The following is a 14607-nucleotide window of genomic DNA, read 5'->3' on the forward strand; positions in this document are numbered from 1 at the left end:
AAAGTCCCTGGACACGACCCGAAGAAAACCACCTGTCTTATTATTCAGCATTTGTTCAGGCTGGATGCTGCCCTTTCTAAATATTAAACCCCAGATAGGCAGATCCTAGAATAGAAACAGGAGCTGGCTGTCCCTTTACCATTCTCCAAGCAATGGAATAAAGTGTTTGACAGACCATTAGAGAAAGGAAAATGTCTGTTTCCCTTGTCCCATTTTTCTATTTCCTAGAAAGAGTGGATCTTCCCACTTAATGGATCATTTTATTCCAGCATCTTCTGAGGGTTGTTAACATAGGCTTGTATTTGTTTGGATTTAGAGAAGAGGATTTTAGCTAGGTATATTGGTGCATATTTTTTATGCCAGCACTCAAGAGGCAAAGGCAAGTAGATCTCTGTGAGTTCGAGGCTATGTTGGTCTACATAGCAAATTCTAGGCTAGCCAGGGCTACATGGTGAAATACCATCTCAAAAGATGGGGAGCAGCTGTCTTTGCTCCAGCTATTCCCTGTAGTGCCCTGGACTTTTTCTTGCCAGTTCCAAGCTCCAGTTGTCTTCAATCTCCAGGCCTTCAGGCTCCTAGGCAACAGCCATTTCTAAAGGAGAGCAGGATGGGCTTGGCTTCTCTGCTTGGCTTTGCCAAGGAAGTTTTTGTGCAATAAACCCTTATCTACCTTTGGATGGAAACCCAGCTATTTTAGGTGCTCCAAGGCAGCAATTCAATTTTTTTGTGGGAACCAGAGAAGAGAAATGAGAGTCTATAATTCTCAGCTATAAGGAAGAAACAGGGTAGTGGAAGAGCCAAGGACTACAGAGCAGAATTGAAGTCTTCTACTCAGTTTAGAGAAACATACAGAATGGAATCTGCTGGCTAATACCAGTTCAGAAGCAGCTTTAGAGACGACCAGTGTAGGGCCCAGCCATGATAAGCTTAATAAGAACAGACCACCCAGAGGAAGTTAAGAGTTCTTAACTTCCAGCCATTATCACCTGCCAGTGTTGGACTCAGCCATGATCAGCTTAATGGAGGCCTGAGTCTCAGTAGTTTACCCTGAGGCAATACCTGGTTGCAAAAGGACCACAAACTGAGATTACTCAGGCATCACCTAGGAACAGACCATCCAAAGGAAATCCCTAACGTTCCAACCACTGTAGATAGGATCACTTGCCAGCACACATTTACCAGGATATCCCTAGACAAATGTCAACCAATCAGGGGTTCTGAACCTTAGAAATCCCTCACCCCCCTCCTTTACTACTATAAAAACCCAACTCTAACTGAGCTTGGGGCTCTCCTATTATTCCAATACGTTGGTCACACAGAGAGACCGAGTTTGCAAACTTGTATAAAATAAAGGCTCATTGCTTTTACATATGGGACTTGTTGGTTTTTGGGAGACTTCACAAATCTGGGCATAACAATCAAGGCCATGAGCTGATGTGTATTTATGTATATACATACACACCTACACATGTGCACTATGACCAGTAGGGGTTCTTGCACACTTGACAATAGCGTGTAGGCATTAGGGTCCGTATTTCTGTGTCTGCTCCAGGTGTGCCAGCATTGTCTATCCCAATTTCAGAGCTTTTCTTTCAGTACTAACCAGCACCGACTCTCTCCTTTCTCAGGTTCTCAATTCACATGTCCAATTCACGTATGATGAATACTAAACATGTGGATGATGCACTATTTTCCCTCTAACTGGGTCATGGTAAAGATGGGGAGAGAACACAGACAGCCCTGCGGTGTGGGACTTTCCTAGTCCACATGAGCTTCTTTGTAGCTGAACATGTGGAACAGTGGAAGCAACCCTAGGAAGTCCTGTTTCATGGACTTGGAGAAAGCCTATGGACCAGAGCAGGAAAGTCAGATTACAGCCAGCAGAGCAGACTCCCTGAAATACATGATTTCCTGGAAGGAGTGGCAGCTACAGGCTGCCAGAACACCTGTCATCTCTCACACTAAGGACCAGATCTGTAGGGTTGACCTGGGAGCTGCCTCCAGGCCTTAAGAAAGATGAGCGAAGACAGACAACCATTTACTCTCCCAATGGATGCCACAGTGTTTAGTGCAGCTCAGACAACACTTGGCTCGGGGAGTAGACATCTGCTGTATGACCCATAAGCACAGCCATTTACAAAGTGAAGGAGGGTGGCTTGTCTGGGCTGGGGGACACAGCCCTGGAAATCAGCACAATTTCCCAGCATGAAGCCCACGCACCAACCCTTCAGCCACCATGCATACCTTTCTCAGCTCGTTATTCTCCCTGCTGTGGGCATCTTCTAGGACCTTCCGCTCCGACTGAGCCCTCTGTAGTTCAGTGCGCAGGCTCTGCACCTCTTCCTGCAGCTGCAGGCTGGTATCGGCCTCCTGGTTCTGCTGGTAATGTGCCAGCTCCCTCTTCAGCTTCTCCACCTCCATGGCATGTGTGGAGGTGGCCACCGACAACTGCTCCGACAGAGTCTTGAACTCTTTGTTCTGTAGAGAGCATCGGCAGATGCGGGGGAGGGGGATAAAGATAAAGAGATGGCTATTGAGTCACAAAACATTGTGAAGGCCACCAGAAAAGGGTTTCTAGGGCAGAATGAATTCGCAGAATCATTGCATGCCAAAACATTCTTCTGCCATCTCCCTAACATTTTAATTTTCCATTGTGAACCCAGAAGTAGATGGAGCCACAAACAGCAGCCCTGACATTGAAATAGTGCAGGGAAAACACGTGAGTACTCACAGAGTAGGTTGGCTGGGTGTAGGAATAGTGGAGCCAGCTTCCTGGATCTGCAGTCTTGGCCCCTTAAAGTTCCCCAGCCTTTCACATCAAGCCCTCCTGGCCTTGGACTTACTGGCACAAAGAGTTGTAACCTAATCCCCTCCTCTGAGACAAAGGACCCCTTCAGCATCCCCCTCTTTCAAAGAGGCCCTCCAAGGGGCCCCAGGATTTCTCTTGCCACCTGTCAGCATGGCTCATACCACACAACTCTCACTAGAGAGACTGACATCTGACAACACCCACCCATAGGGCGTGTACCCAATCAGCAGTCAACTTGTGCGTGCATCAGGCCTCGAGAATCTGCTTCCAGGATCAAGCTCAGTGTAAATGACAGGCTGGGAGAATTGAGAGGGGGTGAGGCAGAGTGGTCAGTGGGGAGAGGAGGAGCAGAGGAAGGAGAGCCCGGAGTCAGCAGGCAAGCAGTGCACATTGATCGCTCTTCATTGCTGTGCTCCACAGGAACTCCAAGCAGCACATAGCCATCGGCTAAGACGCCATTTACCCAGGACATCAGGAATTAAGTAATTCACAGAGGAATTAAACCTCACAGGAACTCTCAAAGAAAAGCTGCTGCCATCTACACAGCAGCACACGGATCAAGTGCAGGGTTTGCATATACAAGTGTGCATTCCTCGTGTGCAAGATTTCCCACACTCTCCGTGCGCTCTAGGTACAGCCTTCTCCTCCCTACACCTGTCTTGCTGCCAGCCTCACCTGGAGAATCTAGAGAAACCCAATTACACAGCATCTATTTAGAAAGCTCAATACCTGTGTGAATTGCTCACCAGGGTCTGAGTTTAGACTGGAGGCAGAGGGTCTCTGCACTGGCAGAGGGCATGCTTGGCTAGGTACTCTTTGTCTTCAACTTTGCTCTGAGATGTGAGTTAGCTCAGATGAGTTGCCAACTCCCGCTGGCCTGCCTGGGCCAGACCAACAAGGGTAGAGAGGTGGCTGAGGTCCTTAACTAGAGCTGACTGGAATATGAAGAGATTAGCACATGGTGGTGGAGGCAGGGGATGCAGGCATTTCTCACCCTGCTATGGTCAAATATGTCACTTCGGAATGTTGATGGTTGTGGAAGGCCCAGCTTCCCTGATCCTGATGCTACCAGAGACCAGACTCAAACGCCGGGGAAGAAAACAAACCTATTCCTGAGCTCATCTTGTCCTTGGCCCTCTGGGTATCTGAGGTCCACTTCTCCTCACATAAACCACGGGTAGGAGAGATTTTCCATCTTAGAAGGGAGGGAACAAAGATAAAATCTTATCTGGTGTGTGCCACATTGTTACTGTTCGGTAGTGGTTGGTGAGCCTCAGGGCCTGTGTTCTGTATGGAGTCCCTTTGGCTGCAGCTCAGAGGCTTCTGCGCCTGCCAGTTCCCACTCCCACTTGTCACCATCACTCTGGTCACTCCAACAGCCCCCGCACCTGGCATCCTGTAGCTGTAGGTTTTGGGTCTTAGGCATAAGAACCACACAATCAGACTCACTATGGTTCCCAGTCAGATGTGGGTTGGTGTGGGAAGAGGGAAAATCACTGCAAGAATCTTCGTGGTGAAGTCACCGCATACTGCAGATGCTGTCACTGCACCTTATTTATGCTCACCAAACACCACCCTCAGTGAGGGAGGCAGATAGTCCCCACATAGTTCACAGCTGGGAAACTGGGGCACAGAAAGGCTGCAACTTACAGCAGACTGTTTTTCTAACATACGTGGATACCCATGAGAATCATAATGTAACATTTACTGAGTGGCTATGAACTATCTTGAATCAAAATGATTTAAAGGCCACTGACTGAACTATTGATTTGGGCTACATTTTTTTTTTCAGATAAAAATATTTAAACACAACCTCATGGTCACAAGGGCCTAAGAATCTTGAGTTCTATTACAAGAAACTGTAAAATCTGGCCGTGTCATTCTGCCATACTGGCAGAGCTCATGGGCTATCATTTTGGTTGAGCCATGTCATACCGAATCTAATACTAGAGACATTGTATGACAATTGCCGGGATGATCCCTGTTTCTCCTGCTGAAGGACACTGTGAAGGAGGTGGCATGTGACTTCTGAGATCAAAAACCCAGAAGAGAAGTGTGTTAGCACCAGGGACAGCTCCAGGCTCCCTGAACACCCTGTTTCTCCCTGAGGGACTCTCATGTGACCCTGTCCTATTGAGACCTCACATGCTCAGTGTCAAGTGGAGTTTTTGTTTTTTTGTTTTTTTTTTTGAAGTTGGGGTCCTCAGCCTTAAGGCGTGTACTTGGGGTATTCATCTCCCCCGGTTTTGCCTTTCGGTTTCCTTCCCATGGCAGTGGGAGTACTCCCAGCAGATTCCTGTCTCCTGTGACTAGGACACCACCTCCTGTGTCGTGCTATTCTGACAAGTGACTTGGAATGTATTGTCTCTGGTATCCCTGGCTATGTAGATCTTTTCCTTCTGGCCTAAAGACCGTAAAGAGGGCAGCTGTCTAGATTAGCTCCTGGAGTCAGAGGGAAAAAGACACCCAGCTCATTTCCCAATAGCTGGTCTGCCCACCAAGAGCTCTCCAGTACTCGTGGTACTCATGTGTGACACACGCATGTCACACATTGTTCACCAGCCCTGAGGACTGGATACTTTCATGAGCATGACCCCAAACCTACGGTAGGGTTTCTGTTCGTACTGAAGGGCATTCCCTACTCGTCCCAAGGACCTCCCAATGGGAATGATCTAGGAGCCCGGCCAGATGACAAAACCTGCCTGAAAGCAGCCTGCCATGTTTCAATCCCAGCCAGGTTGCCCACTGGCAGTGTGACTTTTGGTACGTTACTTACTTACCCTTAGTGTACTCAGGATTAACATGTGGGTGACAGTAAATCCTTAGCCCATAGGTGTGGTGAAGATCAATGAGTTACTGTGTGGGGAATAGTGCCTGGCACGAGAGTCACATGGGGAACAATGTGAGAAAGATCTTATGTGTCCCCTGATCACCCGCCACATACAGGAAGCCTTGCCCAGGGTGACAACATCTGTCGTTGCTCACAGATGTTTGCCAAGCAGGAAGTTTAAGGCAAAAAACTTCCTTTAAAAATAGGCCTTCCAAATCTACTTCACTCTGATGTTCAAGTATGCGGGGGTGTAAAATACTATGCTATTTTTATCCTCTGGAGTTGACTTCACACATCCCTAAGGCTGGTGCTGAGCACTATCTGCCACCAGGGTCAGGGTGACCTGTGGCACACAGGTTCCTCCTAGTGGGGACAGCGGCTTCAGTCCCCTTGTCCTCCTGGCCACATTGTGCCTAGGAGACTGTGAAATGGCCACTGGCCCTGGCAGCCCTGGCAGACACAGAGGACACTGTGGCGCTTGTTGTTTTAGCATTAACTCTTCCCTAGTCACTGGCTCCCTGGCTTGCTGTGTCAACACAGGCTGACCGGGGTAGGGACTGAGCATCCCCAGCTTGTACTGGGAGGGCTGTCTTTCCATACCATCAAGCTAGCACTCTGGATAACTCCCAGTGTGTGTGTGTGTGTGTGTGTGTGTGTGTGTGTGTGTGTATGAGCATGCACGTGTTCACAAAAACACACACACACACATACACACACACACGGCACCGGCTCTTCCCAGAAGCCTGGTCTCTACACAGAGTAGGAAAGCAAAGTGTTCCCTGTCAGCTCTCTCTACACTGGGGCTCATGTGTCAGATGACTAGCTCAGCCCAAAAATGGTTCATTTTACTGGGAATGTGGCTCAGCTGGCAGAGTGCTTGCCTTGCAGCATGTATTCCAGGGTTGAGCCCCAGTGTAGCATAAAACAGCCTGGTAGACCAGCCCTGTGATTCCAGCACTGGGAGGTAGAGACAGAAAGATCGGAGGTTCGAAGTCATTCGTGGCTATACAAGGAATTGCAGGCTAGCATGGACTACATAAAAGTCTATCTTAAAAAACAAAATAGACTCACCTATTTTCCTGCCCCGAGGCTATGAGAAGGTACAACTGCCTATTACAGAACAGGTACACTAAGGTCAGGGGACCTCCACTGCCATGCCTGGTGGCCCCACTGTGAAGCTTTTCTTTTCCCCACATCCATGCCATATGCACCTCACATCTGTTCTCTTCTTGCTTGTTTGGAAGCCTAGTCCTGCGCTCACTTTGACACAGCCAGAGCCCTGTTCTGGCGAATCTCTTTTCCTCTCAGGAAGCCTAACTCAGTAACAAAGACCAGGACTGGCTCATCGGTGACGGCTGGAACCAAGAAACCAGCACCTTCCTCATGCTAGCTGGGGGGTGAGACCTGGGTGCAGTTCAGATTTTAAGACTTCGGTCCTCTGTGGCTTTGCTAAGATAGTTGATGGTTCCAATATGTCATCTTTCAGAATGACTCACAAAATCATGGGAGGATCATCTACGGTACGGATCATATGTGAATGAACATAAAACACCTACGATAGGCTTTAGAGTGATCAAAAAAATCACAGTGATATAAAGAGAGCTCCAGACTCGCTGGACTATATGAGAGTCTATCTTTAAGAAAAAGAATCAAGAGCAAAATGACTCTCATATTGTCCTGCCCTGAGGCTATGGGAAGCCTCAAAATCTCCACTGCACGGATGTTTATCTCTGTAGTAACCGTGTCCAGCCTGTGCCATGTCCTCCTATCTGGAACCTAACAGAATATCCGACATAATCAGACACTGAATGAAGGTCTTCTGGGGTGCAGGGTAGCAGACACTTGGGTCACCTGAGTGGTGTGAACCTATTTTCAACTTGTACTCTACCCTGAGTCAGTATGACCCTGAAGAAGGAGCCAGCATCCTATGTTTGCCTCAGATCCTTGTCTGGAACCCCACCCACAGAGGAATTTATTATTAACTCTTTGCTTATCTAATTGGTTTATGTGTGAAGGTAGCCAGGGCAGACAGAGTTAAAAGCTTAAACAATGCAACCCCAGTGTCACACCAGACATTTACCTCGTGGAGACGGTCATACACAAATAGGGAAGCACAATGTGGGTTCACAGGAAACCTTAGTAAGTACCAACCAGTCACTGCTTTAGAGTATCACATGGCCTCTTCAGTTGCCTGGCCACAGGACTCTGGATTAATCTATCGGTTTCTTACGAATACGACAAAGTGGGTGGTTCAGAACAGCATAAGCTATTTTATTACAGTTCTGGAGTGCAGAAGTCTAAATGTGGCCAGCAGGACTGTGGTCCATAGGACACGCCAGGGTAGAACCTCCCACTGTTATTGGTAGCTCCTAAAGATGGCCTGATCTGATCTCTGTAGAGCTGCTTCCTGCCATTTGATTCTGTCGGGAGCTTTTTCTCTTGTGAGCACCCTATGGTCCCATGGAGTTTACCAGGGTAGCCCAGGATCATCTTTCCATCTAGACATCTTTAACACTTAACATAACATCTTATGCACTCTTGAAAAGCTTCTTTTGGATGTGAGGGAACACATGTACAGACCCTGGGGACTAGGGCTTGGCATCTTTGTTGGAGAAGAACACTGTTCTGTGTGCTACAGTCAATAACTACTTTTGCTAACTGGGCAATACTCCCTGAGGTCTCTGCTACCTAAAGCTCCCTGAGAAAGCTTAGGGTCCCTCTCAAGCACATCCCAGTATCCCACAAGACTCCACACCTGGGCAGGAGTCTCACCTGGTCATCAATCTTCCGCTGTAGCTGGACGACTTTGTTCTCCATGCCCACATTGAGACGTTTCAGATGCTCTGCAGAGCGGGCCTCGATCTTGAGGGCCTTCAGCTCCTGCTTGGCCTTGAGCCTCCGGAAGGCACACTGGATGACGATGGCTGCATCCCGCTGCCTCTGGAAATGTCTCCGTGCCATCCAGCCCCGGGCATACTTCTGGATGATGGTGGCTTTATGCTCCTTGAGAACCTGGTGAGGACAGGCACACACAGGCTATGGGTTTGCTCTGCAGGATGGGAAGAGGTGCATTTTCTGCAACCACCCTGAGGTGAAAGCTGGGCTGGCCTTGGGTTTAGGAGACAGAACACTTGTGGCCCATAACACCTGAAGATTTGATGGAAAATTTTAACTAAGTTCTCTATGTGTCCACAGGGAAGCAGCTGCCAAACTCTTTCTACCCATATTTTACTAGACAGGAAACCAGTCTAAGAGCTTAATGTTTGGGGAAGCTGGATGATTATTCCATTAGAAAGAGGCAGTGGCCCTGGTGGAAGGAGGTGGAAGATGAAGTGAGGTGTGCATGGCAGCCACTCACCTGGCAGTAGTTTCTTCGCACAAACATGGCTCGCGTGAAGGACTGGATGACGACCGCAGCCCTGCAGACTCTCCGGTAGGCCTGGCGGGCCCTCTGCATCCGGTACTGCTTCTGGAACACTATGGCTGCACGGGTTCTCCGCAGGTGCTCAGCCAGCCTGGGTATAGTAGTGAAAGAGCACAGGTTGCACCAGGGAAGGGGACCTGGCCAGCTGAGCTATCCATGAAGCCCTTCCTTTCACGGCCCTAATTGGGCCCCCACCTAGACTGGAGTTACAGATAGGTGTGAGCTACCATGGTTGCTAGAAGTTGGGCCTGGGTTTTCTGGAACAGCAGCCAGTGCTCTTACTTGCTGAGCCGTCTCTCTAGCCTAGCATCTCCCATTCTTAAGGGGTCACACTGCTATCTGTCCCGCTGTGACTCCATAAGCTCAGAGTTTTTGCATCTAGTTCGGGACCAGGACAAGTGTTTTCTGAATTAAAAAGAATCCATCCCCCAGGCTAGCAATGATCCTTCCTGGTTTTCTCATTTTCCCCAAACTTCCCACTCTCTCACTTCTGCACTCCACCCACTTGGAGAGCAGGTAGTCCTACCCTTCTGGAGAACCTGTCAAGTTCATTGCAAGGGTTTAGAGAGAGGGTTAGAATACCCAATACTGGGGAGGACCTAAGACATCAGTTAGCACAGCCCTGGGATAGGAAGTGCCTTCTGGGGCCACCAAGCACCTATGTGCTGAGGTTCAGGGGTCCCCTAGTCTGTCTCTCTGTTGTTTCTTTAACAGGCCTTGTCCACCCCCAGGTCACATGCTCCCTGCAGGGAGAGTGTAGCATGCTATTGCAGGATCACCACCAGGAAGCCTGAGTTGGTGCCCTCTCCAGTGAGGAACAAGAAACAATGATGGAATTAGTAGGCAGGGACTGTGCAGAGGCACTCAGGGGTGATCCGACTGTCCTTACATCTCCACAATTTCTGCACTGGAGATGTCTTAACAGGACAGGGGGACAATGGTGAAAGCCATCTCTGGCTGTGTGCAAATAAGCAGCCCATAGCAAGTGCATGAGCAAGAATAGCACTTCCATCTTTACGGCACAAAAGAGACCCATACTGAGCTTAGGGGTGGGGTCTGTGTTTCTCTTTCTCTATTAGATAGATGGCTGAGCAGCCACCTGAGAAACTGTCTCAGAAACACAAGATTTCATGGCAATTTCCATCATCTTCCAAGGCAAAAAGGAGCGAGCGTTGCTGTGAGGCAGGCTGGGGCTCAGTCTGACAACCCAAGGAGGAGGGGACATCTTGCATCTCACTGGGAGCCAGGGCTCTCACACGGGTCTCAGTGGCCTCATCAGCCCAGTGCCATCAGTTAGGAGGAGTGACAGTGGTCCCTCTGAGTGGCACTGGGTAGGGAAGAGAGGCTGATTGGTTATTGGTGTCCTGGTTCTCGGGTAGCTGCTGTGGCTGGATGAGACATGTCCTCTCTACGCTGTCTCATTGCAGGGGTAAGTCATGGGAAGGCTTCCCCAGACCTTCCAGCTCCAGTCAACATCCAAGGGCTTTGGAATTCTAGTATGAATAACGGGGTTACATGCAAGTTCACCAGATCCATCTCTCTTCCTAAAAGACATTGGTCCACCTTGGGGTTCCGGCAAAGGAGAAATGGTTGATTTGCACCCAAATCACATGGTACTAGGTTAGTGTTGGTAGATGGGGGATAGATTGGGTGTCAGGAGACACATGAACTACAGCTGCTCCCTGAAGAAAGAAGGGCATCACAGGGATGCACACAGGCACTAGGAGCAATTAAAGAAGCAGATGGGCCCAAGAGGAAACACTGTAATTCTAGACAAAGAGTCCCCCCTTCCTCCTGACCCCAGTGTACCCTCAAATGACTCACCTGCGAGCCAGGTGTCCTCTGTAGAACCTCTGCAGGGTTAAGGTAGCTGCCTTCAGCCTACGATACTTCAGCTTCTGCAGCCAGCCCCTGACTGTCTTCTGGATCATGATGGTGGCTTCCCGGAACTTGTCTGCCCGCAGCTTCTCCAAGTAGGCCACTTGGCCTGCCCGGAAGAAGATCTTGGTGCGGCCAAACTGGAACTTGTCTGGATCCTTTATGAGGTTGGGAGGAAGACCCACTGGTTAAAGAACTGTGCAAAGCACACTTGTCTTTCCCTCCCAGCAGAACTACTTGCCGGACTGCATGTGCCCCCTGCCCCTCTCCCCCTGCCCTAGTAGACACACCTAGATCTTCAGCATCCATTAAATAGACTTGAGTCTTCACGAGAAGACAGGCATGGATCCAGGGTGTGACCATTAAAAAGAAACCTGCCCTCACAAATCCAACATCATGGGGAGGGCAGGTAGAAAAGTAAGCAGGGGACTCTCTTTTAAGGAATGGGGAGAATTAGCAAGAAACAAACAGGCAATGCTCGGAAAGGATGGTCTAGGTCAGTGGTTCTCAGTCTTCCTAATGCTGTGACCCTTTAATGCAGTTACTCACAATACAGTGACACCCAACCATAAAATTATTTTCACTGTTACTTCACGACTATAATTTTGCTTTTGTTATAGATTGTGATGTAAAATCTGATATACAGGATGTCTGATATGTGACCTCCCACCCTCAAAGGGCTCATGGTTTATAGGCTGAGGTCTAGGCAGCTACATCTGTGGAGGTAGGAAAAGATGTGTGTGTGTGTGAGCCTAAGGGGGCAGCCATAGAAGGCTAACCTGTGGCTTAGCCAAAGCCCTACTCAGTGGGAATGTTGTATCTGGAAGACATGACCCAAGAAATGGGGAAACTGAAGAAGGAATATAATGTCTTCAGGGGAAGTCTTGAAGCACAAGGGAGCAGTCTATCTCCAGATGGACGACTGTGCACAGCAGCCCTAACCAATCACCCCAGATCAGGAGGCACCGTGCACCATGATGCCTGTGAAACCCTAGGAATTTACAGCCACTTCTTGCACTTCATTTTCCTCACCTGTGGAGGGAAGGTTCTGCTAATAGCCTTTGGGGGATCCGGGTAAGGGTGAACTACGTGGACAAAGTGGAGCCAGTTATGTGGTCATGGAAGCCCATGAGTGCAGTCCTGACACCAAAAGAAAGGAACTCCCAGTGCTATATATGAACTGAACTTAGCTGACCCGAAACACATTTTCCTAAGCCATGAAAAATAAGATGTCAAGACATGTACAGCGATGATGGATGGACCACAGCAACATCATAGTTAACCAGAGTCCCATCCACCAAGCACAGCTTAGCCAACCATCCCACCACCCTCTCAGCACTGTCTTAGCTTGCTAGTTTACAAAAGCATGTTTAACATAATTTTATCATGTTCTGAAAGGTATTTTCTACAATTCAGCATTTTATGGAGACACAGATTATTACACTCTGTTATAACTCTGGAACTCTCTAGAACTACTGAAATATTTAAGGATTTGCCCCTCATGGCTCTGCTCTTAAAATTTCTCAGCCTCTAATGTAGTTTTAAGGTTGTTTCATTTAAAACAATTTTTCAAAGGCCTGAGAACCTGCTGTTTTATTTATAACAAGCTGAGGCTGACTACAGTTCGGATCTCCATTGGGCACATCAGCTCTGAGGGGCCGGAGAAGCTGAGACAGCAACAACAGCAGCAGCAGCAGCAGCAGCCGCAGCAGCCACCACCAGGGGCCACCTCCATACACACCCTAGAGACCTGCTCTCTGTGTGTGCTGACATGTGGAAAAGCAGGGGGTGCTCTAGGTAGGGGAGGGGACTCCCCTTTCCCAGTCACTGCTGCAGGCAATGACTTGATGTCTTAGGTGGTTTTGTGGGGATGTAGTCAAAGCTGTAGGTAGCCTCCACCCTCCACCACTGGGGCTTTTGGTCCGTGCCCTCCTAGAGCCGGATCACCTTGATGAGACTCTCCAGCACAGACTTGCAGATGCTCTTCTTGTCGGTGTTGGCAAGCTCTCTCTTCTTCATCAACACACGATACCGGTTGAAGAAGTCATGGTAGGTCCACCTGGAGGAAAACCAGGGTAGATCAGAAGGTGATCTCGGATGCTGTCTCATGGAGTCAAGGCTACTGTACAAAGTTATTGTAGGGGCTTCAGATCAGTCCCGGGGGAGCTTTGTTCTTTCCATACCCGTCAAGGAATTCCAGTGTATCAGGACTCCTGAAGTTTGAGTTGGGTAAACTGAATGTTAGGGAGGTACCACCCAGAGAGCCAGGGTATCCATCTGTTCACATCCATAAAGCCCTCCCTTCTGCTGCCACCACTGGAGAATTTGGGCACCTTATCTAGACACAGCTCTGTCTACAGAGTTCCTACTGATCTTTGTAAACACATTTCTAAAGGCAGAAAAGTGCTCGGGAATGAACGTGTCCCCACTGTGATCTCTTATATCTCTGCTCTTAATTTGGAAGAGAGAAGAACAGGTCATCGTAGACATTTCCACGCCAGACTCCTTTTCACCTGGTAAGTTTTTACTGATCCCCAGGACACGGGTGTGTAAAATAGGTACACAAACCAAACGTTTACTGCTATCAGAGAACTATCATGTGCCCATGGTCACAGTAGTGGCAGCATTGTTAATGGGGTAAATAACTGCTTTCTGCTTGGATTTAGGACTGCTCTACCAAAGGAAATGCATGCCCCATACTGGAATCCAGCCAAGAACTTAAGGTTTGGGAGCTCATAGACTCCAGGGGTGAACCTACTACTGCAATTCAGTTAAATGGGCATAGAGTCAAGCTGCCCTGTAACTCCCACATCCAGTGGGATGCTGCTACCAATGGCTTAAGAAGCTATGGTGTTGGTTTCTCTTTTTATTTTTTTCCTCTTAATTGGGGGTAATTTGGGATTTCTGTAAAGATGTCCCCCATCCCCACATAACTGAAGAGCCTCCTAACTCACTGCCTGTACAAGGCGGAGTTATTGACTATGTTTTGGTAGTCTTTAGAAGACCTTCCATTAATTACCCCTGGAATCTGAGACTGGCTACATACAAACAAAAAACGCAGTCTCCTAAGCAGGATTGCTCTTCCTCGGGAATGCTGTTCCAGTTTACACCTATCACTGCACCAACCCTCCTGACTCAGAAATGCTCATGACCTCCTCATGCAGAGGCAGAATCATGGCAGAATCAACATGAGCCCCCATCCGAGGTGGCTTGGAGTTATAGCTCAATTCATCAGGAGGTCGTACAGGCCTCCCCCATCTTTCTAAGTCTGTGGCCATTGCAGAGTGGGGACGGCTTGTTCCTTCAGAGACATCAGGGAGGGACTGCATACTAGTCAATAGGGACAGGCTGTTGGTAGTTTGCTCAGATAGCATTCACTGAGGTGAGTCATCTGCCATTCCTGTTATTGGTGGCCTTGCCCAGAGACTGTCTAGTCACTCAGACCAACCTGCTCAAGTGTTAGTGGAGAGCGAACAGATTGTGTCCCTTTTTCAGGGACTCTTTCGCTCACATAGAAAGTCCTTTAGAAGCTTCGGAGAAAGGAGCACTTTGGGGTTCCAGGAACTGGACATAGCAAGGCATATTACACTCAAAGTGCCACAACCCCCCCCCCCCCAGTTCCTCTGCTTCAACAGCAGCTGGGCCTTGGAGGGAAAGAGACTAATG

The 14607-nt window shown here is 48.7% G+C and overlaps 1 protein-coding gene across 4 annotated transcripts in view; it reads right to left on the minus strand.

Annotated features, from left to right (window-relative positions):
* Positions 1-14607, minus strand: part of Myo5b (myosin VB) — a 279722-nt gene that overhangs the window by 52535 nt on the left and 212580 nt on the right. For all 4 annotated transcript variants that reach the window (XM_041639124.1, XM_041639122.1, XM_041639123.1 and 1 more), the window contains exons 18-22: positions 12889-13000; positions 10888-11099; positions 8998-9154; positions 8412-8651; positions 2245-2478 (exon numbers count right to left, since the gene is read on the minus strand). In XM_041639124.1, the coding sequence (XP_041495058.1) occupies positions 2245-2478; positions 8412-8651; positions 8998-9154; positions 10888-11099; positions 12889-13000 (955 nt within the window). The remainder of the gene's footprint in view (positions 1-2244; positions 2479-8411; positions 8652-8997; positions 9155-10887; positions 11100-12888; positions 13001-14607) is intronic.

The sequence above is a fragment of the Microtus oregoni genome, unplaced genomic scaffold (genome assembly GCF_018167655.1).
Source record: "Microtus oregoni isolate MIOR12 unplaced genomic scaffold, Mior012 000057F_ref0000458, whole genome shotgun sequence".
Classification (NCBI taxonomy): Eukaryota; Metazoa; Chordata; class Mammalia; order Rodentia; family Cricetidae; genus Microtus; species Microtus oregoni.